The sequence below is a fragment of the Lichenostomus cassidix genome, chromosome 6 (assembly GCF_008360975.1).
Source record: "Lichenostomus cassidix isolate B80296 chromosome 6, HeHo_3.0, whole genome shotgun sequence".
NCBI classification, from domain to species: Eukaryota; Metazoa; Chordata; class Aves; order Passeriformes; family Meliphagidae; genus Lichenostomus; species Lichenostomus cassidix.
In genome coordinates this window covers 13,099,338-13,124,493 of record NC_139487.1, presented here as the reverse complement: position 1 = coordinate 13,124,493, position 25,156 = coordinate 13,099,338, and the positions used below count along the sequence as shown (strand labels likewise).

At 46.1% G+C, this 25,156-nt stretch overlaps 2 protein-coding genes across 5 annotated transcripts in view; one reads left to right on the top strand and one right to left on the bottom strand.

The window, feature by feature from the left end:
- Positions 1-1,625: 1,625 nt before the first annotated feature.
- Positions 1,626-5,772, bottom strand: HPS6 (HPS6 biogenesis of lysosomal organelles complex 2 subunit 3). The gene is made up of 2 exons (XM_085065020.1): positions 5,498-5,772; positions 1,626-5,226 (listed from the first exon to the last, which is right to left on the bottom strand). The coding sequence occupies exon 2, from the start codon at positions 5,223-5,225 to the stop codon at positions 2,778-2,780; it is 2,448 nt and encodes an 815-aa protein (XP_084921146.1). The 5' UTR covers position 5,226; positions 5,498-5,772; the 3' UTR covers positions 1,626-2,777.
- Positions 5,773-5,776: 4 nt separating this feature from the next.
- The window catches only part of ARMH3 (armadillo like helical domain containing 3), a 120,868-nt gene continuing 101,488 nt past the window's right edge, over positions 5,777-25,156 (top strand). Inside the window, exons 1-13 of one of the 4 annotated variants that reach the window (XM_085065026.1) lie at positions 5,777-5,895; positions 12,856-12,967; positions 13,438-13,494; positions 13,655-13,801; positions 15,602-15,709; positions 16,570-16,662; positions 17,505-17,579; positions 18,248-18,334; positions 20,067-20,123; positions 21,152-21,195; positions 22,281-22,341; positions 23,268-23,314; positions 23,944-24,019. In XM_085065026.1, the coding sequence (XP_084921152.1) occupies positions 12,866-12,967; positions 13,438-13,494; positions 13,655-13,801; positions 15,602-15,709; positions 16,570-16,662; positions 17,505-17,579; positions 18,248-18,334; positions 20,067-20,123; positions 21,152-21,195; positions 22,281-22,341; positions 23,268-23,314; positions 23,944-24,019 (954 nt within the window). In that variant the 5' untranslated portion in view covers positions 5,777-5,895; positions 12,856-12,865. Of the gene's footprint in view, positions 5,896-5,921; positions 6,159-6,237; positions 6,551-12,855; positions 12,968-13,437; positions 13,495-13,654; positions 13,802-15,601; positions 15,710-16,569; positions 16,663-17,504; positions 17,580-18,247; positions 18,335-20,066; positions 20,124-21,151; positions 21,196-22,280; positions 22,342-23,267; positions 23,315-23,943; positions 24,020-25,156 lie in introns of those variants that run through there. The other 3 variants (XM_085065024.1, XM_085065028.1, XM_085065025.1) reach the window with 3 other exon arrangements.

Sequence of the window (25,156 nt, the reverse complement as noted above, 5' to 3'; positions counted from 1 at the left end):
GCTTGACTCATTTCCTTTGTTGCAAAGTCCAAGTTTCTCTGGAGCAGAGTGAGAGGCCCAGGCCATCCAGCTTCCCCCCTACTACGTGCATCTGCTTTATTGCTTTTTCCATTTGCCTTCAGATCTAACCGCTAGTTTTTCCTTTGGGCGTTATCTGAAGCTGCACCAGTCTTACCTCCTGCTGTCTCCCCCCAGCATGGTCTGACTGCAGAGAGCCCTGTACTTGCCTATCACTCAGCTGAATTGGAGTGGTTTGGCTCCTGCTCCCCAGAGGATGCCCACCCTTCCTGGTCTGTGGAGTGGGATATCCAGCACCCCCTTGGAAAGCATTCAGCTCAGTTTTGTCTTGTTTTCCCCTGCCCTGAACCATCTGCCTCCAGAATTCTGACTTTTTCCTGCTTGTCTAGGGCCCACACATGGAAACCTCTGCCCCCAAGTCTTAGGCTCTCCCTACTGCATCATCTTCCCCGCTTCCTCTTCCCTTGCTGTGCCTTGGGGACGCCAGCTCAAGCAGGACTGCTGCTGGCTTTAGTTTCCACTTACTGTCTTTGAGGGCATTGCTTCTTCCCTGCTCCACCTTCTCTGCAGAGCCAGTGCTGGCAGGCAGGGATCTTGACCCTATTCTACTGTGTCACCGTGGCCATCTGCACCCAAACCCAGCCCTGGCAATGAAGATGTCCCCCCAAATTACTTCACAACCTTTGCCAAGATGTGGGGCTTGCTCTCAGGACCTCCCCATTCAGTGCTGCTCCAGGGCAGTGTTCCAATCCCTGGAGCCATGGCTCTAAGAGGTGCTTGGGTCCGTCCATCATTCTCCTGAGCAGCGCTGGGAGGTGGGTGAGAGCAGTGCCAGGCAAGGCCAGCAACTACTTGGAGAAGAGGCAAGGACATCTCATTACAAAATGCTCACAGCCAATGCCATCAGCACTCCTTTCAGACCACACTCCCTCTGCTCATGTGCGTGGGAGCTGCTAAAATCAAGGTGGCTCCACTGTGTGTGGGGGAAACTCTCAGCACCCTGTGGCCACAGCACAAGGCCCCCCACAAGGAAAGTCTCATCAATAACCAGCCAGCCCCTAGGGAACCGTTGCAGCAGTTCCTCTTCCTCTTAGCCAGGCCTTTTTCCACCACAGGGACTTTCCACAACCAAGCCCTTGTCTGGGGGAAATGCTGCCACATCTTTACAGTGGTTTCACAAACAAAGATCTCTCCAACGGCAGCTCTGACACTGTGCCTGGCAGCAGGATTTTTTTGGGCCAGCCAGGTGCTCCCTGTTGCTAGTTTTCCTAAAAAATGGACAATTTGCAGCTCTTGAGAAAAAAAATCCTTACTTCCTCACCTCTCTGTTTGGCCCAGGCGCAGCCATGCACTGCCTGGATGGCTCTTCTCTGTGGCACACACTCCAGCCTGCCCGTGCAGACTCCTGCCTCCATGGCTTCATAAGCAGCCCAGTACCACAGGGAACAGGCTGGCTGGGCATGCTCTCCCAGCCCAGCTGTACCAGCAGTGAGCCACAATGGGCAGCACCAGTGAGCTGAGCCTGGCCACTTTTCACCAGAAGCAAAACAAAACCACCCTCCTCCTCAGGGTGGGTACCCTCATAACATCCACCACCACCTCAGCACTGCTTTAGGAACATTTATTTTTAAAAGGAGTCTGTCTTCCACACTTAAGACCACTCTCAAGAGGATTAATGCAGGTGAATCTCCCGCAGCCCAGCAAGGCAAGAGACAGCTCCTTTACATCGCAGCCCAGAAAGCAGGGGCAAAGCCACAGCCAGGGTCTCCCTCCTGGTGGAGAGGGCCAGGCACAGGGCACCCAAGAGAGGCTGGAACGTGGATCTTCCTGCACAACTGCTCTCAAGTTACACTGATTTTGCAAACAGAGGCACAATATGAGCCAGACAACCCTGACAAAGCCCTTTTGTATGCAAAGGGCAAAGGTAGAGGAGATGGGAACAGAGCACCCGGGTGTCCTGCAGCATTATCTAAGCTTCCACAAAGGAAAGGGAGAGGCAGGGCCAGCCCCAAGCTCACACAGGCTGCTGCAAGCTTCTCAGCTCAGAAGAGAGTTTGGGTACTGTCTGGGATAGAGAGATAAGGGAATTAGGCTGCTCTTTTCAGCTAAGTAGCTGCAATCAGTCACAGCTACAGGACTGATCCCAGAGGAATTGTGGCGAGACAACGTGTGGAGTGCTGCAGCTGCCAGCGTGTGCACTGGGACCCCCAGTGCCATGGAGCTGTGCCACACTGGCATTTAGCATCTGACTGAGCCCAAAGCAGCAGGACTCAGTGACCCAGCTGCAAGAAACAGGCCTCGTTTCTCACAGGCAGAGCTTAGAGGTATCACTCAACTCACTGAGCAGAAAATGGGGGCAAAAACTGTGTGCATCCCTGCCTACCACTCCACCACCAGTACTAGGTCAGAGAAGTAGCAGTGGAGTTAAAAAGGAGCCAAACAAATCAATACCAAAGTGCTTTGGGCAGGGAGCAGTTCTGTAGTCCTGTAACGCAGCCAGTGTTTTCATCTGCAAATGCACCCGGCATTTGCTCCTGCACTGGCACACACACAATTGCACTTACTAGGAATAGCCAGAAAGCCTGCCCTGGCTCAGAGATCCCCTAACCCCAGCCACCCAACAGGCCCTTTGAGATGCTGCTGCGGGGATGCTTCACAAAGAAGCAGGCTTCTTTACTGCCAGGACAGATAGGATCTCCTGGGGTGGATACAGCTTTCCCTTCCTTCCAGGGCTTGGGATCACATTGTCCTTCCCCCCTTCACACACTGTCATCCTGTAGCAGTGCTGAGGGTGAGGAAGTCCTTGCCATGGGTGGCTGAGGAACATCATTAGCCACTGCTTTTGAGGGGATTTTGTGCTCTCGGGGTGGGGTGGGAGGGGGGAAGGTGGGGCTCTGTAGGGCATCCGAGTACATCTCCTCCTGGACACTGGGACGCTGCAGAACCCTTTGCAGCAGTGGCTTAAGTAAGCCCACAGTCAGCTGGTTCCCCTCGCTGGAGAAAGGCACTGGGTCCTCCTGGGAGTGAGGGAGGTGCTGCAGGACCATGTTGAGGATGTCTGAGGCGGTGAGCTCAGCAGGGCACAGCGGCCACAGCCTGTCCAGATAAGGGTCCAGCTCCCGGTGTTGGGCAAACTCAGCCAGCAGTGTGGTGAATATCTCCTTGTTAAGCAAGGGGCTGAGTTTGGAGAACTTCTCTGCCACCTCCACCACCCGCTGCCACCGCTTCAGACGGATGAGAAGGTGCAGAGCTTGTAGCACAGCCTTAGGCCTCTTGCTGCAGAGCAGCAGCTCCAGCTCCATGTCGTCATCTGCCTCACCATGTTTGTTCTTTCGAGCCAGTACTCCCAGGGCTCTCTTGTACAGTGGCACCCGGCCCTCTGGGCCCTCCTTGCTGCTGTAGGACCAAGAGCTGCTAACGTACTGCTGGGTCAGCTCCACAAAGCTGGGCAACCACTTGGGTTTGAACTTCAGGAAGGAGGCGCAGATGAGCTCAAAGAGTGGGACCATCCCATTCTGACCCACCTCCTCCAGATGTGGTTGACACAGGACCTTCTTCCATACCTCTGGGGTGGCCCTGGCAACCAAGAGGCCATCCCCATTCTGCTGCAGCTGCAGGCAGCTCCTTATGGCCTTCCAGGCAGCCTTTGGAAAGGAGGCAAAGACAGAGTTCAGATAGGCCAAGTTGTCCTTGTCCATGTCAGACTGCAGAATGCGGCTGACCTCCTGCTCCACCAGCTCCTTGCAGTAGTTTTCCACCTCACTCTCTGGGGCACATACCAGACAGGTCTTGAGGAGCTCCAGGCTCATGTAGCTCTGCAGCTCAAGGCTCATTGTGCTCAACAGCTTGGCATAAGTGTCTTGTAGGCCTCGGGCTGGTTTCTGTTTCTGGTGGAGACTGTGCTGCAGGATGGCAGCGAGGACCACAGGAGCCTGGAACGTACCACCTTTCTTCAACTTCTCCACTGTCAGCTTGGAGCTGCTGAGGCTCCTCCTCTGGTAATATCTGCAGGCCTCCTCAAATACCATCTCCACGAGGCATGGCTCAGGCCTGCTGCTGTCCTCAGGTTTGGAGAAGCTGAAGCTGTAGATGCCAGTTTGCGTAAGGAACTGGATACTGTCCTTCTCTCCCAGGGACTCCAAGAAATGCACTTCTTTCATGCTCAGGACTTCCTTTTCTATGAGCCTTCCACTGTTCTGGTCGATGAGGTACAGTACTCCAGCCAGCACACAGGCCAGGATGCTGCCAAACGTCTTCAGCCGGACAGGACTCCCTTGAGCCAGGGGGCCGCCCTCCAGGTCAAAGATATGCCTCTGTGTCCCATCTGGCTCCACAACACTTACAGAACCCTTTGTGCTCACCAGCAGCAAACCCCCAGCACTGGACACAGTGGAGGTGTGAATGTCCAGAGGCGCAAAACCTGAGAGAAGGCCCACAGAACCCAGCAGGAGTTTCCTGAAGTCTGACTCGCTGCTGGAGTGCAGCACCTTGCTGTGGACGAAGCCTGCAGAGGGGGCTGTGATGATGAGCTTTGCCTTGTCTGGATGCCAGATGAGGAGGAATTTGGAAGTGGTGGCAAAACCAGCAGCAGTAGGCACTAGGAAGACATGCTGGGGGGAGGCCAGGACCTGGTACTCAGGGCTGTTGTGCAGGATTATCCTCACGGTGCCCAGCCGCACACCTTGCTCCCCTGCCTCCAGAGCGCGGGCACAGACACAGAACCTGAAGGCACACTTGCTCATGTCCGAGTGAGCACCCAGGGGTGGCCTCTCCTCACACCACACCAGGCTGGCTCCCTGGCTGCACACAGAGACGACTCGTGCCCGGGCACCCTGGCAGAGCTCCAGCGTCTGCAGCAGCTGCCAGCCCACGGCCACCACAAAGTGCCAGACCTCGGTCCGGCCATGTTCCCACACCACGGCCAGTACCCAGGAGCCCAGGACCACAGGGCTCTGCAGGAAGAGCAGTCCCACAAGGGCTGGCTGGGGCGGCTGCCAGCTCCTCTCCAGGTCGGCTCCACCGATGCTGTGGCGCTGGAAGGCCACCAGCCGGGGCAGGGTGGGCGGCTGGCTCTTCTGTAGGAGCAGGAGATGCTGCCCGTCGGGGCTGGACTGGACGTGGCTGGACTCTTCTCCGCGGTACAGCAGCTCCCGCAGCCAGTGGCCTCGGCTAAAGTCACTCAAGTCGGAGACCTGACGCAGCTTCATCCTGTCAGCGACAGCGTGCACCAGGGCGAGCCGGGGCACGGAGCCCCAGCCGCCGCCCAGCGCCCTCCCGGGGCCGCGCTGCACTCTGCTCCCCCGGCTCTCTAGGAGACCTCCGCGGACGCCTCGGGCACCTTCCCTCCGCGGCGAGCCGGTTCCGCGACAGCAACTCCCAGGGACCGGCCGCGCCCCGAGCTCCCCGCACCACCAGCGCCGCCCGACAGGACTCCGCGCTGCCCCGGGCACCCGCGGGTCTCCCTCCCGCCGGGACCCACCTGCCGCGGCGGCGACTGCCGACCGGGGCCGGGCCCGGGCCCGGGCCGGTGGCAGCTCCGCTCGGCGCTGCGCAGTCACGGGGCCGTGGGTTTCCGGGCGGAGCCGCGCCGCGCCGCCCCGGGCCGTCCCGCTCCTACTTCCGCCGCCGGTGCGGGCTGGGCGGTGGGGCCGCGTCCCGAGGACGGCCCGCGGGTCCCCCCGGACGGCGGGGCCATTTGTCACCGGGGTGTGGCGGGGTCTGCGTACGTGTGTCAGTCCCCGCGGGACGAGCCGAGCCCCGGCCGGCCCGGGGAGGAGCCTGCCCCGCCCGCCCCGCCTGCGGGAGCCGCGGCCGCGCGGGGAACCGGCGGGCGCACGCGCGGCGCCTGCGCGGTGTGCGGGGAGCGGCTGCCCGCAGGTGAGTGCGGGAGCGGCGGGGGGACACGGGACCCCGCCCGCGGGGCCGGACGCGCCCCCGCCGTCCCTCCGACACCGGGGACTCCGCCGCACCGGGGGTCCGCGGGGCGGCTGCGCTCCCCGCCGCGAGGGGCCTCGCCGAGCACCGGCACCCCGTGCCAGGGCCGCTCGCTGCCCAGCCCGGGCAGCTGCGGGAGCGGCCGCACGCAGCCCCTACAGCGGGAGGTGCCTCTCATCTCCCGCCGGTAACGCCGCAGCGCTCCGGTGCGTGCCCCGGGTGCCGGCCCGGGGAGGCCTCGGGGCCTGCCGCAGCCCAGCCCTTCGGCTGCTCGTGGGCCGCGCTGTCCCCCTGTGCCGGCTGGGTTGGGCTCGAGATGACTCGTTCTAGGACAAGAACGAGCGTTCGCCGGTCATTCCAATTACCTGGTTTACCCAGCCTTCTCCCAACACTTGAATGGGCAAAGTAAAGGGGATCAGCAAACAGTGGTGAAGCAGTGGGAGCTTGCAGTGTTTATTATGCTGAAGGCAGAGGCACTTGCTGCACGAGCAAGCTGCGGCCTCGGTCAAACCCTGTTGCGTATATTGCTGTAAGAAAGTTTGCTCCTCAGCAGAGACTGTAATCTGAATATATGATGAGAGCCAATTAGGGTGAGCAGGTGGGTGGAATATGCAAAGCAATGAGATAATTTGAATCATAGCGATACGTGGTGATTGCAGTTCACCAGCTGTTTGAGCTCTAGTAGGAAGTGTGACAAAAATGCTGAAGAGGAATTTCGAGGTGGGGAAAGGACATCGGTTTGTCTTTCCAGTAATAATGGGTTGATCCACTGTGTCATTTAGGGCACTTCCGCTGTGTGGAAGGAGATACTGTGGGCAGGGTATATACAGTGTAAAAATGTTAAACAGTTATTGGCTGACATGCACAAAAGGACCAGTGAGGCTTTAATGAGCTGCTGGGCTAAGCATTCATCTGCTCCCTCCCCCTGCTAACACACCAGGCATCCATGCAGATATCCCTCAGGAGGGGAAGGGTCTGCCTCTGCTGCTCAGAGTTGCTGAGTTGCTGTATTCTTGCTCCCTTTTTTTTTTTTTTTTTAGAACTTACACCTTTTCATGTTTGCATTTTAACTCCTGATTACTTGCACTGCTGATGGTCTGTGTCTTGAAAATGTTGCCCACTTTGCAGCTCTGCCTTTCTTACCTTGGCATGACTTTATTGTGCAACTTCTTAGAACATTGCAGCTACCTCAGAAGTCAGAGCCGAGGTCATGCAGCTGCACTGTATTCAGCACGGGCTTTGGATCCACACCACCAGCTGAAGCCATGGGGAAAGGGCAGAGAGAGGTTACAGGGAGAGTGTTTTTCTTCAAAAGGAAGGCATCTGAAAAGGTCTGCAAGTGACATGAGCTTTTAGGTGGGAGTGTAAAGGCAGTGCGGAACATTTAATGAAAAACTATGTGGGATGGGTTCTGAAGGGCTTGAAAAGTGAAAACCCAAAATCATTTTCTGACGTGAGAGAGCTGGACATGGTAGCCAGTACAGAGAGAAAGTGTGGTGAAATGAAAAAATTAACTTGTATGAAAATGGTGTGAACAGATGCTGGTGGAAGCATGCAGTGCTTGTCTGGATGGACTTGACAGGAAGAGCATAGCTAGTTGGTGGTGTGAAGTTGATGGATTGGGTGTTATTTTAACTGGACAGATAAAAATTAAATACAATTATTGGTGAAGTGTTAAAATTGTAGCTTGAATGTTATTCTTTTATATAATTCATTAAGCAGGTGCAATGGGAGGAGGTTGCATGGTTGTAGCTGCATTAGGAAGCTGCTTTTCCCAGTTTTGAAGGACACAAAAATGGGTTAGAAGAGATGTAACTTTAGACTGTACTATGTAGAAGCACGTACACTGCTTTGCTCTGAGTGGGATGGAAGGACTTTCCAGTAAAAATACATATACTGTGACTGTGCTGGGGGTTGCGTACTGCAGAAAAAGAAGTAGGATCTCTATGGGTTTTTGTCATCAGCACGCCCTCAGAATATGTTTCTCATTACATACTGCATGAAGGCACCTGGATATTTTGCTGCACGGATCCAAGGCTTATATGCTGTGTTACTGTTTCCCTTGTTGGTGGGTCGAGCACCTTACAGTTGTAGAGGAAGGCACAGTCTGAGCAGTTTTTATTCCAATGGACAATACACACATGAAGTTGTAAAGAATGGATGGAGTATAAAAGCAGTGTGGATGTACTTGCACGAGCTGTAATTGCCAACGCAAGAGGTGGTGGAGAATAAGCTGCAAAAGGGCTTATAGCAGAAATTTGGTCATGACAGTTGCTAAAGCCTTGACAAAATCTAGCCCAGTGTGTTCTTCCTTTCTCTGTTTTTGTTAGTTGTCTGTTGGGCTGCTGATGGGTGGTCCTGGGGGTTTTAATGGAGGAGCTGGAACTGGTGCAGGCACTCCCTGCACGCTGGGGTTCATAAACTCTTATGCTGGCTGCAGGTTGTCTGTTGCTTCCAGCGATGGATGAGCACTGGGACCTGTGTTGTAACTGCCTGTTGTTCAGGTCCAATATTTAATCCACAGGTTCATCACATGGATTAAGTGCAAGCTTTTCCTGGTACTTCACTGAAGAATTTGATGAGTACTTGCCTTATAACACATTGCTTTAGAAGCTGCATGCTGACTTCTAGACAGGGGTTTTTCCCTGCCTCTTGCATGATTGAGGTAGTTTTTGAACAAGTTTCCTTTAATCTTGAATGATGTATCTGCAGAACGCATTGAAAGGCAAAGCATGATCACACCGAGTCCCAGGTGCATACACTCAGGGAGGGAGGAGGCAGTTGCTAGCCTTGAAATATTTGAACAGGTGAGTCCAATCTTAGTAGATCTGGCAAGTCAAGGCACATTGGATTCTAAAAGCAATAGTATCTCAGTTCTTACTCGGAGTGTTCATAAGTATTGATTGAGGTTCAGGGCTTTGACATTAACAAACTAATATAGATCACATCATTTGCGCTGCCTTTTTCAGGTAGGGAGTAAATAGCTTGCCAAGTAAGTCAGTATGTGAAAATACCATTTTGTGTCATCTGTATTCTTTTTGTCTAGCCTAAAAGTGTTACAGCATATTTTGTGAGGGGTCCACACTGCAAGAAATACCCTTATTCATGTTTGGTTGCATATGGGGGTTGTGTATGTGCATCTCTAATCTTGAAAACTCTCACGTTTGTTATCCAAGGCAAATGAATGCAAAGTGCTGTGCTTGATGAGCTGCATGCAAGATTACACGTTACAAGTTTTGGATCCTGATGCTGTTATGGTGTAGATGTGCATTAGTGTTAGTGCATTGGTGTTATGTAGTGTTATGTATTAGTTATGTATTAGTAATACAGTATTTTTGCAATTAAAATATAGTCTATGGAATACTAGTAAGTCTGTACAGGAGCTGAGTAACAATGTGGAGCATTGTGGAGCAGTTTTCAATGTGCACAGGTCTGAGTAAATCTCAGACTCAATATATCAGGTTCATTTTTCCTCTGGCTACTCTAATGAAAAGCTAACAGAGCTGCGTTTATTGGAATGTCATATGTTTGGTTGGAATCTCTGTTACGAGTTCTGGAATGAAACAGAAAGGAAGTGGATGGTTGGATGTGCTCATCCCTTCCTAACTGGATCAGCTGATTTTTGGGGTTGATGAGAGATAAAGCAAGAGTCTGCTTGAGCTTGTGTCTGCCGTGGCTTTTATCTTCCTGCCTTTGAGCTGCCAAGACTCGTGCTCTGTCAAGTTTTCTTTTAGCTCCAGATGAAGTATCTTGGATCTTCTCCTGCACAGCAAAGTATTTGTTGTTCTAAAAATCCCCATGCGTGTGCTTCTCTTGGCCCTGAGGGGCAGTACTCCTATGCAGTCAGTGAATACAGCAGGATTCACTTAGCAGCATGTGTTAATGGGAATGACCTATTGACAGAATAAATTATCCATTTGAACTTAAAATGTGGAAAATGCACTGATGCTTTTTAAATGTGACGTTTAAAGGAAAATTGTTAATTATATTCAGTGTCATTGTTTTCATAAGCTGTCATGGCATCGTGATAATTTGACACCTCTACAAGTTATTTGTAAATGTTTTGAGCATTTAACTGTGGTTTTCTGCAGCTGCCTGGAAGGTCTCCATTAGCGAAATACAGTTTTCTGTTTGTCTTTATGACATCTAGAAAATGTAATTGCATAAAGGGAAAAAAACCCCAAAAAACATTTGTATGGCTTGATCATCATAGGTCAGGAAACAAATACAGCCTAATAATGCATTGGCATGAAAGGCAAGGTTTATGTTTCTCTCCTTGCTCCTCCATATGCTCATTTGTAGAACAGCAAATTATAAACAAGAACATTATTTAATCTTTGCCTCTAGCAGTTGTCTTTTTATGTGCTCTCTGCAGCTTTGGTTGAGAGAATGTGAATCCTAAGTCCTATTATGACAGAGGCTAGAATTTTCACATCATCATGCTATCCTTCTGGTGCTCATCCTTTGTATCTTGAGTATTTCGATGTTTATGTCTTTCTGGAAATGTAGGAGAAGGGTTAAAATGCAGCTCTGAAAGTCCAGGGGCTAAACAGAGTGTATTGATCCCCTCCCATTCATGTACACATTTGATGTGAGAACACTGACCTAGAAGCACTGAGAGTTAGTTTATTAGTTTTGACATTAGGATTCGTTAGCTGTAATTCAATTAGAAGCACACTGATGGATGTGTTTGTATGCTGGGGCTGGCAGCTGTTTTAGGTTCAGATACTTACAATTCTAGTAGGAAAATTCTTTTATGTAGTCTTGGGTAAGATTTGTATTCCTAGGATAAAAGTGACATCACCCTTGATTTGGTTTTTAATAGATTTCTCAGTGTTTCCAATTATGTTTCTAATTAGAATAATGTCTTATTTCCCATGACAGTTTAAAAATAATGCAAAGTCTGTAAAAGAGAAGCTATCAAGATGGTTGAATAATGTTTTCTTTTTCTGTTTCATTTGTTAGTTGGAAACTTTTTTCCAACTATCTTTTTTGGAAACTTATCTTTTTTGGATATATAGACCTACTAGGCTACGGGAATAATTTTAGTGTTTAAGGAAGATTATGGTGCAGTAGTTGCTAAGCTTTATTCTCTCAGTTTGTCTCAGGGCCATTTCCATTCTCACCCCAGCCCATAGGCAGCCACCTTTCTAGTGGGATGACAGAACACCTTTGTGCCTGTGTAAATGTTAGCTTTTCAGGTGTGAGATCTACTGCCCTCTGTTCTACCCTTTCCCATCCAGGCAAAGCTCCTTCCCTTCACAGGTAGGGTCCTTTGCAGCAGCGCTGTTTCTCCAGGCCTAAAAATGTTTTTCTACCAGTTAGAACTGAGATTTATGGCTAAAGGGATGGATGTTTGAATAAACAGCTCTGGAAGCCTGAGAGTCCTAGTTGAGAACATAGTTGTATGTCAGCTAGAAATTGTTTGCAGTGAAAAGAATGCAAAAGAGTCCTGGAACTGGTATTCAGTAGTTGATGGCACTTAGTCTTTGAGGGAAAGACAGATCTAAACCTGCTGTGGTTGTGGAAGGGGATTCATGCAGTCTTGGGTTGAGGCTACATCTGAAACTATCTCCATGGCTGCCAGCTCAGAAAGCTCTAGGGTCTTAGATTCTAACAGTGAACTTAGCTCTCTGTGCGTGATTTATCATGGCTGAATGCAATTACCACGAGAGCGTGCCCACGTTTTTCTGGAGCATGACTTAAGGCAAGCCTGTGTGTGTGGTATGCTGCTGCCATGTGTGTAGTTACCTTTGGAGGTATGGGAGAAAGGCTGGGAGCTCAGGGGTATGAGAAGGGATGGCATTCCCATTTCTGCTAAGTACTTCTGACGTGCTGTAGTGATGGAGGAGGTTAGAACAGTGCTAAAGCTGTGATGCTTTCCAGGAAGATCTGTGATTACAGATAAATGTGTATTTATGAGGTTGGGTAGTGCTGGACTTTGTAGCATCACACATGAGGTTGTGAATATGTGGTAAGTTGTGTGTTCTGACTCAGCCCCTGGAGTGGGCTGTTTGGAAGGCTCAGGACCACATTTGTGTAATGGCTCATATTATAATAAAGATACTATTTTTTTTTTAATAGTATAATCAGTAAGACACCAGTTAATGATTGTAAAACTTCCTTGCATTTTTAGAAGACCCTTTGCTGTCAAATGGATCATGAAATTCATCTGGTTTAAATAAAAAAAAAAAAAATCTCTGTAAAGCTTGTCCCCTGTCTTCCATCCTCCTCCCAAAATGGAACCAACATGGGATGGTTTTGAGGCTGGGGTTCCTCTCTGGCTTGATTTGCAGAGCAGCTGGCATAGATAAGGATGCCAAGGTGCAGAGTAAGGGATGAACAAAGGTGGCAGGAGTGCTTTATGGAGGCTTTCTTACTGTTGCATGCTGCCTCAGAGTGCAGAAGCAGAATTTGAAGTGCTTTGGTAGGCAGCAAATTAAATAGATATGAGAAGACTTTTTCAAAGTGTTTTGGGAGCTTTTTGTCACCAGATGCCCTTGACCGGCATCAAAAAGGACTGGGTGCCCATTTGATATTAAGTATCAAAATTCCTCCAGTGAAGTTAAAAAATGCATACTTTTCTAGATGTAAACTGCATCAGTCTGGATCGTGAATCACTTTCTAATGGAGAAGAATTAAGAAAATTTATCCATGAGGAGCTTATTCTGTTTCTGCCTGTGTCTGAACTTTTGCATGTCTTTGAAATGGGATATAGGACTAGATGGGTTCTTTGATCTGATTTCTTATCTGGTATAGTTATAAATGCCCCTACTTACAGCTTGTGAGAGACTGTTAGTATTTCAGTGCAGTGAAAAAGTCTTTCATGGTTGATGCAGGCCAGATATGCCTTGAAGAAAAGTTCAGGTTTTCTGAGCCTTTTTTGTTTGCTCTTACCTTCAGGGTATACAGCATGGCCCAAACAGAGAAGAAAGGTGGGCTGCTCCGGAAATCTTCAGCCTCGAAAAAGCCATTGAAAGAGAAAGTGGTGTTGATGTATGATGAGATTTTCACGGTAAGGAGTTGAGCATCTCTTCTTTAGAAAGTGTTGTGTTAAATTTTCTTGGTTTAGTTTATGCTGAGGGTTCTCTAGAGAGGATTTTTTTCCCAAGGTAAGGCCTGCACAGTGTAGGCACATGCTCCAGGCTCTCCTGCTGTCATGCAGAGCTCTGTATTCTGCTCTCTTCTGTAATGCCTCCTTGTCCTGTTGTTTACCAGAACTGTACCATCTATGGGAAGTCATGGCTTTCCCAGTATTTCTCAAAGAACAATTCAGAAAATAAACAGAGGCATCCCAACTGAGAGCTACTTCTGTTGGTCCTTCTTTTTTTGGAAATCTGTGTACCCAGAAATCTGCAATGTGAGACTGCTTGGTCATCCAGCAGCTGATGCGGACTCTGAGCTACCCGTGATACAGACTTTGTTTATATTCTGCCTGAATGATTTATTTGCCCTCATGCCTATTTCTTTTCCTTTTCCTTTCAGACAGAGGACCCCAGTAAATGCAACCCTAGGTTCTGGGAGGAGCTGTTTCTCATGAAGGTAACAGAATGTGAACATCCTGTTGCTGTTCTGCCTACGAAGTGGCAGACTTCGTAGGCAGAACAGACTTGTCAAGGCAGAACAGTCCTTGTGCAAGGACTTCTATTTCTAAGGTGTCAGTGATGGTATAATGTGTGTGAACTGCTTCTTAACCTGACAGGTCAACCTGGAGTATCTGGAAGGCAAGCTGGAGGCTTTGGATGGGGAAGAACTAATGAAGATAAAAGATAACATCAACTGCTTGTTTCAGCACTGCATCCAGGCCCTGGGTGAGGAGCACCCAATCAGAGTGGTGAATGCATTACAGGTACCATGCTGGGAGACAGGGAATGCCCTCTTCTGCTTCTGATGAGAGAAAATATTTGTTGCTGGTATCAAACACCTTGTGCTTGTTTCTTTGCACCTGAGGAGAAGTGATGTTGCTACTTACTGTTTGTGGAAGATCCAAACATTCATAGTCTCTTTACTCTTGGCAGAGCAATAGATGGTTTCAGAATTCAAGAGGATTTGATGATAGAGGGTGAAGTGGATGGCAATGAGGAGACAAAGGCGCTTGTTCACACTGTAGGCTGTCAGTTTGGGGTCTCAAGAGTATTTAGGCTGTGTAGCTTTGTGTTTTACTTTTACCTCTTCTCCCTCATTTCAGCTGCCTTTTTGAATTTCCATATAGGTCAAAAAAGAAATAAAGCTCTGGAGAAGTGAGTGTGAAATTTATGCAGGAAATTGCCTCAGCTGGACACTTCCTAATTGGAAACGGTGAAGAATTATCAGCCAGAATTAATAGACATTTTCCTGCATGTTGTTCCTCACCAAAGCTCTTCTGTCCCATATGTTGTATGGGAGATTTCCCTCCTCAGTCACGATATTTGATGTTACTAGTTCACAAGCTGATTCTTACAGTTTCATGAGTTCATTTGCTTCTCTCAGCTGTAGGAATACACAATACGAATTTCAGGCTTGAAGAAGTCATCTGTAGGAGACACTGGACCAACAGTGAGCTGGGAAATGTCAATTTAAAACAGAGTATTCACATCTCTGAGATACAATCTTGTGTTGTTTTACTGTTGTTTTTAGAATTAGTTTGCAAGGGTGCTATTAAAATTGTTATAGCTACATAGACAGCTTAGACCAGCCCTGAGTTTCTGAACTTGTATCCAGACTCCTGGAAAAAGGGCAGGTCACAAGAATCCTGCTGCGTGTATGTAGATAGGAACCAGGTAACATGTCCTGAGCTTAAACTGGGAGAGTATTCCCTTTATCAGACTGTGTTTATGTGGAAAGTGGTCCTGAAGCCAAAACGTACTTAAGCAATCATTTTCTGAGAATGAGCATGGTGACCAAGGTTTGTTTAGCCCAGTGTCTGTTTCTGACAGTAACCAAAAAAAGGATGCCTACCCTAACCTTTTTGCTTCTGTATGGTTCTAGAGGTCTGCTAATTCCATCAGGCCTGTTTTGTCTCCAGCTTTACATCTGAAACTAATTACTTCTCACAAGTGAATTTAAGGTGGGATTTAAAACTGCAGTGGTTATATTCCTGCTTGTTCCCCTCTTCACAAGCTTGAGAGGTGCCTGATGACAAAAGTCACCCCAGATATTTCCCTCTCTTAGGACAAATGAGTCATTTGCTACCCATAAATGTTTCAGAGAGTCTTCTGGAAGCATAGTGTTCTGATACCTGTGTATTACCAGTGATCTTCAAGAACTTGGTATGAAGCAGTAATTAAGCTGCCTAATAGCCTTGGAGCCAATTCTTTCTTTTTTATTTTTTGGTGGGGAGGTTAGTTCTTGTAGTTGACAAAGACAGAGTTTGACTTGGTATAGTACTGACTTGGTATAGCAGTGTGGTAACCAAACAGAAATTTGTGATCAAACAAGAAACATACAGACAAATACATTCTTCTCCAATTTTTTATGAGTTTTTAGCATCCAAAGTCTTCTTTATAAATGACAGAGCTGGAGGAGAGGTCAGACAAAATGTGTGGCTTCCAGGCTGATGGTATTAATTTCAGTATCTGCCAGTGCTAGGAGAGGGTCGCGCAGTGGGTTTTGCTATTATTGAATTGGAAGTGTTGCCTTACATGTCACCTTCTGTTTTTTCCCTTTGCAGACTTTGTGTGCATTAATTCGGGGTGTCCATCAGAAGAACAAATCCACTTCTGGGTTTGACATCATCAACATGCTTGTGGGTTTTGATAAGGCAGAGCTATGTATGAAGGTGAGGCACTAGCAGTGTACAGGAGCAGTTTGCACAGCAGCTGTGTTGCAAGGGCAATGATTTGTAGACAGATGTGTCTACCAGTTAGCAGCTTTGGGGGGAAATATTTGAGCCACTTAATAAAATAGCTGTCCTGAAGTTCTGTACCTGGCAGTGACACAGACATTTGGGGTCCCTGGGTTGGTTAGTAATATAACAGAGCATTTTCTTTTCCTTTAGTTCCACGCTGTGCAGTCACTATGGTTAAGAGACCTTAAAGCCAGAAAAGGCTGTCACAGCTAATTACTACCTAGTATTGAACCTCATACCTTGTGCTTAATCTTTGTCTGAGAGTCAAGTACTGTGTTCTCCCATTCCATTAGCACATGTACTGTTTTAAACTTACTTGATACTCTTCACTATAAAGATGTTGAGTTTGGGAAATGACAAAGTAACCAGTGGTAAAGCCGAATTCTTGTTGTATCTTTCATCTCTCTACAAGAGTAGCAATTTTTATTCTCTATACAAGTTGTAGTACATTTGGGGAAAACATTAAGTAGTAATTTGCCTATCAGATTTTTAAGCATAACTTACATGTGTATTGTAATTGGAGGTGTGCTGCTGCATCTAAAGAAAACGCATGGAAAATGATCATGATGTTATGCCAGTAGTCATTCAACTGTCGTTAACACAAAAGAATGTTCAGAAGTAATAGTATGAATATGGCCTGTGTAGCAGTAGTAATGGCTCAGTTATTGATTCTGGAATAACGTGGCTTTATATTGATGCTCCTGTATTTGAATCTTCCAAAAAGTTTTTTATAAAAAACATTTCAAGTAATTTAAAATATTATTTTTAAATAATGTGACTATTGTTTTTAGAATCTGATGGAGAGCTTGGACTCCCTCCTCTGTGCAGAAGGTTCTGAAAGCCTCAAAAGCTTGTGTCTGAAGCTACTTCTATGCTTGGTGACAGTAAGTAATTAACAGCTATATAATAACTTAAGGGCTTATATGAGCCACATCTGAGGGATGGAACTGTCTCAAAACTTGAGCAGAATGCTGCAGTGGGAAGCTTAAGAAGGGGAAAGAAACTGAATAAGAACAAGGGTCAGTCTAGAATAGGCATGATGGCTCTAACCATGATGCCAACACTGACTGGCAGACACTTTTCATCTGGTAAGATAGGTGCCAACTGGGGCAAAAGGGGAGAGGCAGGAGGAAGTGTCAGTTGGATTCACAGGTGTGGGGTTTTTTTAAGGAGAAAGATATTTAGGAAGTCTCAGATAAATGGGAAGAAAGAAAAGACAGAAAGTGTGGAGTAGACCAGAGTGGTAAGGATGTGAAGAATGAGGAAGTTGTAATAAAAGGCCACTCATCAGCTCTTGGAGGTGGTCAGCTGTGAACTGTTTTGACTGTGATAAGAGGTAATTGAGAGTGGGGGAGGTCTTCACTGCCCTCTTCATGATGGGAAGGTTCTCAGTGGAGCAGATGTGCCCTGTTTTTCACTCTCTGCCTCCTGTGCAGAGCCTGCAACAGCTGATGGCTGTTGCCATTCATGCAGCTGTGTAAAATACCAACGTGTGGAGGAACGGAGGAGCTCTTAGTCCGTGGGTGGTGCTTCTTGGCAGAGAGAGGGCTGGGAGGCAGGACAGCTTTCTTCTACTGCTAGTCACACCTTGACTTGCTAAGCATGAGATTCTGGATGAATGTGTCCATCTCGGAGTAGAACTCTCCTGTTCCCATTGAGTGCCAGAGGCAGCTACAGCATCAGTGGAGGGTTCAGATGAGATTTTAAAACTTGTGTTTGTACTCAGGTGACAGATAACATTAGCCAGAACACCATCCTGGAGTATGTGATGATTAACAGCATATTTGAAGCTATTTTACAGGTAAGAGTTCTTCCTTCTGCTGTCGGGGATCTTCCTCCATAGTGAGAACTTTCAGTGATGTGTTTGTTTTTCAGCTTTTTCAGTGCAGCATGGTTCACTGGCACTGTTGTTGCTTCCATCCATAGCTCAGTCATATATGTGTTTTGTAACGCTGTCTCCTTCATACTCTAGTCTGCTGTTTTTAGTCACTACTGACTATTTAAAGTATTTTCACTTGAGACATTTCTGCACAGAAAGAAGCTGAACAGATTTCTGGGCTAATTTCACACAAAATTCTTGTGTTGGAGAAACTTTTTTCCAAAAGGCAGTGTGGATATATCAAGTTTTTTTCTGCTCTTTGATAAACTGTTTTTTAGAAGTGGAATTGAGCCTGGGGAAACCCAGAAAACTTGCACTGGTAATGCTGGTGATTAACTGAGATACTGTCCAGTGCTGTTGAGAAATATATTTGCCCTTTATGCCCTGAAAGCCTACGTGCATGCTTTCTGTGATAAATAAGCTTCTCTGTGTGCAGAACTTCCTTGAGGCATTGACACTCCCTTTATCCTAAATATCTTCTTTGAGATGGGACACAATCTTACACATACATTTCATGGCTATGCTCTGTCTGAGTCACTGCAAGCTTCCTGAAGCAGGCCTGAACAGAGCAGTGTGATTGTTTATTCCAGATTCTGTCCAGCCCTCTCAGTCGCAGGGAACATGGCTATGATGCTGTTGTCCTTCTGGCCTTGCTGGTTAACTACAGAAAGTATGAGGTAGGTGTTGTGGTTAACAGAAACATCACTTCTCTCTACTTTGTTAATTTAGAGTGGCCTCTGGATTATGAAGGCAGCACACAGTACAGTTTTTAGCTGTGCACACTGTAGCATCAGAGCATCAGCACAGAGCAGCAGAAGCTTTGCAAGGCAGCCGTGTTATGCTCTCTGATGTACGTGTATAATCAAATGTGTATGATACTCCTACAGCTCATTCTGTGCCAGCATGAAAGAAACTACCCAGAGAATTTCCATTTCCTTTGTGGAAACAGTCTGAGGAAGGTCCTTTTGGAAGAGTTACTGTTGTGCCAAACTGCATGACTGCTCGTGTGTGTGTGAGAGTGTGTGGTTATACATAATCTCCAAAGTAAAATGAGCTGTCAGTCATCCTGGGCTTCAGAATGAATTTGTGATTCAGGACCTGACTAGCTGACTGAAAGAGCACAGATCCCCAGAAGAGATGGTGAAGCTGTGACCAAAGAATGAACTGAAACATCACAGCTAGTATTTCCAAGAGAAGTCTCTCTCTGTCTCTTTGATGGATTCCTCTTTGAGGAGCTGTATTCATCATGCTCTTTATATTTATGGTGTATTCCCATTTTTTCTGTTACTCATCAGCTTGAAAAAAACATTTTGAATGTCAGAACAACACCTAATGTTGGCTTTTGTTTGTATGAGACATGATGCTTTAATGATCAGGGTTTTTTTTTCTTTTTGAATAGGAATATCTTAATAGACTTTGGCAGGCAGCAAATAGCAAAGTTCTGGAATACCCCCTCTTCAACAGAATTGCTAGGAGGAGGGAGCAGGTTTTAAAACCTACCTGGTTTTATAATAGGTCTAGTTCTGAATTATGAATAGGCCTAGAGAATATGCAAGGACAGGAACTACATTTGGTCTCAAAGTAATGTCTGTCAATTTCTCGTTCCTGTCGATGATGTCAGAATCATGAATTACAGATTCTGTTCAGCATTCTGTGCTGTGGTAGCATGGAACAGCAACATGGAGTTTGATTTCAGTATGTGGCTGTGAGAGAAAACTGTTGGGAATCATATAAGTGGGGTTATTTATGAGGGTGGCCTGAGAAGACCAGAGGTCTTATTGCAGCATTCAGACATGAATGGTGGAGAGCTGTGTAATCCCATCCCTAAGGCATGGATCCCTGTGGACTGTAGTTTATGTTGTTCAGCTAAGTTCAAGGAATTTATATTCTCCAGAGATTTCCAGTTGTATAAACAAAGTGTTGATCTCTAACCCAGCAGCAGCAGAGTCTATAATGTTGTCCTGCCTTCCTGGGTGCTGCTTAAAGCAATCTTTGCAAGGTGCTGCAGAAGGGAGATAGCAGAGAACTAATGCTCCATCCCACCTTCACTGCCTATTCCTGCTGCAAAACTGTGTCTGTCACAGATAACAGGCTTGCTGCTCCACTTTCCAGACTGACGGATGAGCTCATGGAGGGACAGAAACTCTCTTTTTTCTCAATAAAATCAGGAGACTGCCTGGCTGAGTCAGTAAAGAGAAGGTGTCCTGGGCAAAGTAGCCTTAGCATGTGCTATGTCTCCTGCTTCTTTGCATGTATACTGTTTTATGGGGCAGGACAGAGATTCTTCCCTGATGGCTGGGTAAACTTGGAAACAGAATAGTGTTGGGGTTTTTTTTTTTGGTTTTTTTTTCCTGAAGGCTGAACTTAAAAGGACTTTTTTTTTCTTTCTTCTCCCCCCACCCTGAGCAGTCAGTGAATCCCTACATTGTGAAGCTCTCCATTGTTGATGATGAGGCCACACTCAATGTGAGTACTTGACTGATTCCTCTGTACTGTTGGGGATGCTCTTTCATGTGGGGTGTAGTGTAATGAGTGCAACCATGGTGTTGGTTAGAAATCAGGTCTTGGAACAGTGCTGCCATAAGGAACAGCAGTACAGTGGTTGTTCAGCCCTAACTGTGCTCTTGCAATAGGTTAGGCAGCTCATAATTTGGACAGTTTGATCACCAGTTAAATGGTGGGGGTGGTTAAAAAGCTGGGTAGCAAGGAACATGCTAAAATTGAGCTGTTATACATTCATGAACTATCTGTACACTATTTGCTGTCACATGCCAAAGAGGCACAGGATGGTTTATGCCAAAGGGGATCTCATTTCCAGTCACTCAATTTTACCAGTCCACAAGTCAATTAGTGTAATTTGGTGGAAGCTTGTATCTGAGTCAAGATACCTGCAATGTATTTTGAGTTTTAGCCACAGTCTGGGTTTTTTATCCAGGCCTGGTTAAAATGTGACAGTACACTGAGCTATGTGAGGTCTGGACTTGAAAGCTGTTCTTTAGACATGAAGTAAAAAGCAAGCACCATGCTAAATAAAGGGTGAGAACTGTTATTCTGAGTTAATTAAATTGGCTTGACAGAAAGGATGTTCAGTAGCTCTGGAATGGTGGAGGCTGTTTTCAAGAAGTCAAAGGGTATTGGTGTTTATGGCTCTTGTTTTGGATTTTTGGATGTCCCTCCTCTGACACCAACTTGCTTCTGAGTTTCTTGATGCTTTATTGAAGCTTCTTGAGTGAGAACTTTATCTGGAGGTCCAAGGAGAGTAAACAGTCTCTGTTGAATGTAGTAATTAGATAAATAACTTTAAAGTTTGTTGTCTTAGTTCTTGGATTATAATTTTGTTGTCATAGCACGTCTTAATAGTTCAAACAGCTTCAAGGAAATTCTGCATAGCATGCTAGGTGATCTGGGGTGGGGGGCAGCATTGCTATGTGTGTTTAATGTGTGACTTTCTTGCTTGATATTTTAATGTGAAGTTTTTTAATGCTTTTTTTCAGGGAATGGGACTTGTCATTGCCCAGGCTTTATCAGAATATAACAGGTAAAACATAGTTGTGTCTAGTTTTTCAACACACGAGAGTTGCTGTGCATTTTCACAAAGCTTTTTTTTTTTTTTTTTATGTTAAAGCACTTGTTTATCACCTAACAGCCTTGTTGCACCTGGAGAGGCAGGGAATAGTTTTATGCTTTGAGGTACTTTGGTTCAGTTGATGCTGTCATTGCAAGTCTCAATGCATCTGTACCAGCTGGGCTGATGTGCTTCAGGAGAGATTTTGCTGTAGGGTTAGATACCTATTATATGTTTTTACTGTCATGGATTTTACCTCTGTATGAACTTTGCATAAAATCTTAATTACAAGTGAAAAGGTAATAATTTGCAGAGAACTTCTGTGTTAGAAAATTGATCTAGCTGAAATGCTGTGCTTAGCTCTTTAATTTCCCCTTTCCCAAGAATTTAGAGTTGCTTTCTTTGTACATTACATTGTGTATGATCAGATTCCTGTGTGACAGACAAAATAAATGGCCACGTGAGTTTTGCTAGTCCCTTTGAGTGCTAGATGAAGTAGTGTAGTTTAAATATGAGGTACCCAAATAGTTTGTTGACTTCACTTCCTCTAGTTCCAGCCTCTTCACTTGCTCCAGGAAAGTGGGATCAGGTGAGACCAGGCCATGAATCATAATGGTCCCTGTGGCTTCTGCTGGCCGTAGGGTGACCAGCTCTGATTTCATCTATAGTGGATGATGATTGAAATGAAACTGTTCTGTGGTTACTGACTCTGTGTGCTTATATGGTTTATTATTGTGTGTCCAGCGCAGGACAAAATTTCCTAAGTCACTTGATCCTTTCCTTCAGAGTCAGCCCAAACTACTTGTGTCCTCTGTAACAGCACAAGCATTATTCAAGTTCCACATGTTTCAGCAGCCCCACTGCAACTCTACCCAATTTACAAATGTTCTAATACCCTTTGCATCTTCTTTTGTGAGTTCTTGAAAATGGCTTGTGGATGTTGAGTCTTCCCCCATCCTATATCCTTATAAAATAAGAGTATCTCATTGGGATTTACGTAGAGTAACCCTGGTTCCATTTCTAATTCTGAAGCTTCATCCTTACTCCTTTTTGTTCAGGCAATACAAAGATAAGGAAGAGGAGCATCAGACTGGTTTCTTCTCAGCCCTAACTAACATGGTAAGCAAGGAAGCTGTGTTTTTCTGTTCTTAAAAGGGTGCATTCATGTAAGTTCAGCAGGATAGTGTTTCTAAAAAGTGTGAGTTTGGAATGTGGGAGGTAGAGATGGATTGAATAAATCAAAATTAAATCCAGCTAAAATAGCCGTATTCTGAGGAATGTGTTGTCTGGCTGGGAAAGCTCTTTCAAAGGACAAGAGCTCTATTCTTGTGTTGCTAGCTGAAATTCTTTTCCTGCATCTTCTTCATTCTAGTTGACTTTATTTTAAACATCTAATTCTTTTTTTAAACTTCTTAATCCTTTTTAGATAGCTATGTATTTTTAAAAACTGGTTGCTGCTCTGTTGATGTGGCATAAATCATAGTGGCACAGTCTGGTCTGTCTAAACCTAATTTTTGAGGTTCTGTTTCTTTACTGTTTTGTTGCTCAAGTCTGGATGCACTTCAGCTATGGAGTAAAGCTTGGATTCTGCAGTGGGCACTGCCTGCATTTTTGGAGGGGTACCCTAGAAAGACAGTTGTGAATCTCTTCCTTGTACAGAGCATCTATTGTTCTCCTTGTTCACTTGGGCTTTGCTTGAGTCTGAGATTTAATCGTATTCTGAGATCTAACTTGACAGGAAAATTTCCTGTGAGGATAGTTCAGGGTGGAAGCTGTCTGTCAGGAGTGGCTTTGGTAAAACTGCAGCCACCCTGGGGCAAGCAGATAGGAAATGATCTCTGGTGTCCTCTCACAGAATGGCAGACTAAACCAGGCTGGGATTCAAGAGCCAGTCCTTTTTTCCTTTTCCTTTTTCGTGATTTGACAGGTGAAGCATTGGTCAGTGACAGTACAGCAAAATAAAATGTGTTTGTATCTGTGTGTTATCTCTTGTTGTCTATTAGCTTTCCCAAATTCCTGCTGTGCAATGCTCTCTCTTTCCATAGGTGGGCAGCATGTTCATAGCAGATGCTGACGAAAAGATCTCTGTCCAGTAAGTTCACAGATGTTATGTACGCAATTAACTGATCGGCACGATCCTCTCTAATGTCACAAAGCAAACTAGAAGAGCAGGTTCTCCTGTCACTTAAATGGTACCACTCCCCTGCAAACTGTGGATTTGCCCTTCCATGAGAAGGGTTCAGCAGGAGGAGCCACAGCTGAATTGCTTGTAAGGAAGTCTATTAAAAAAAAAAAGTGGTTTTTATGAGGCATTTATAACATATAATAGGTGTGTCAGAGGTGGCACGTGGGAAGTGATGGTTCATGCACACACCGCCAAAAGGGGCAAGTGATAAATATGGGGGTTTTAGTGTCTTTAGGACCCTCTGCTCTTAAAAGAAAGGACTTTAAATGGAAAGTGCTGCTTGAGCAACTAGAAACACCTTCCACAGGAAGGGAACAAAGACTGTAGTTGAGCTCTAAATATAGATATTTTTATGGATTGCTACTACTAGTACTATTGTTAGTACTAATAATAATCAGATGAATAGCTGGATTGCAGAGGCAGAGTTTTTTTATAGTTGTAAAAAATTCTTTTTTTTTCAGATAGGCCATGCTTCTGAAAAACTTGGCTCCTGATATTCTGATCACTAACTGCCTTTGTCTGTATCCTTCCCACAGAACAAATGAAGCAATCCTTCTGGCCCTCTATGAAGCTGTTCACTTAAACCGGAATTTCATCACAGTTCTGGCACAAGTGAGTTTCAGTGGAATGTTTTCCTGTTTCTTTATATTGGATGTCTTTGAAATTAGAGAGCCAGAAATGGAATTGGTGAAAAGATGTTTTCTTTTTTTTCCCTCCTGTATACTTGTCACAGGATCAGCATGAAAGATAGAAGCAGGCCAGGGCCTGCGAAGCATTTTATGATATACTTCCCGCCTTGACAAAAAATGAGTAGAATTTTGAGGTCACATTTCATGTTGGAATGATTCATTTTTGCCACTGTATGGAAAGGGCTGCATGGAATGCTTTATGTGCCCTATTGATACTGTATTTAGGGACAAGATGGAGAGAGTGAACTGGTAGGGATAAGGCTGCTGCAGCTCTCAGAGCAAACCACAGTTTTGTTAAGTTAGGGTTGAGAGAGGGTGATTCATCTCCAAAATTGGATGAATTGTTCTGTGTGGGTGTGCATGGGTTGCATGTTGTCTGTTTGGGTATTCTTCACTTAGGGACTAACTGACATATGACAACTGTTGTTTCAAATACTATGTTGTGTTCAGACTTCCTTGGAGAGCCCAGCCCCTTTGGCATGGGAACTAGTTACTGGAGCATAGCACTTGGCCTTGGGCTATTTATGGTGGAGAAACAGCCTTCTGAGAGGCAGTGGGCTGCTCTGATCACAAATCTCTGGATGCTTTTCTAAATGCTGTGTGAGTTTGCAGAGGTGGTTGCTGCGGGGAGGCAGATAATGAGCCTGTCTGATCTAGTGATCATGCTGAAAGGGTAGCCTGATTTGTTTAGGAAAGCCTTCAGGTTCAGGCTTTTACTTTTGGTTTGTAGGTACTGCTTGTAATCTGTGAGAAAAACAACATCAGCAAAGATGTTTACACCTTTCCCCAGTTATTTCAGGTCCTCAGAGTGCATCTATACATCACAGGCTAGGCATTTGGCATGACAGAGGAGACCTTTGGGGACTCCTGACAGTAGTGGTGATGGAAGAGGTCTGATAAGCATATCTACAGCCTCTGAAGAAAGCTTCTGTTTCATGGCTGGTTAATTTGCTGAGGTTCCCTGCTTGTCTTTTGCCAGGTTATTCATTCCTACCACTTAGGAGTGATTTCTGCTCTTTCAGTTCTGTGTAGTACCAACTTTGGCCTTTCTATGGTCAAG

Excerpts from the sequence above, each read along its gene's own strand:
- HPS6 (XM_085065020.1), bottom strand. The coding sequence starts at position 5,225 with ATGAAGCTGCGTCAGGTCTCCGACTTGAGTGACTTTAGCCGAGGCCAC.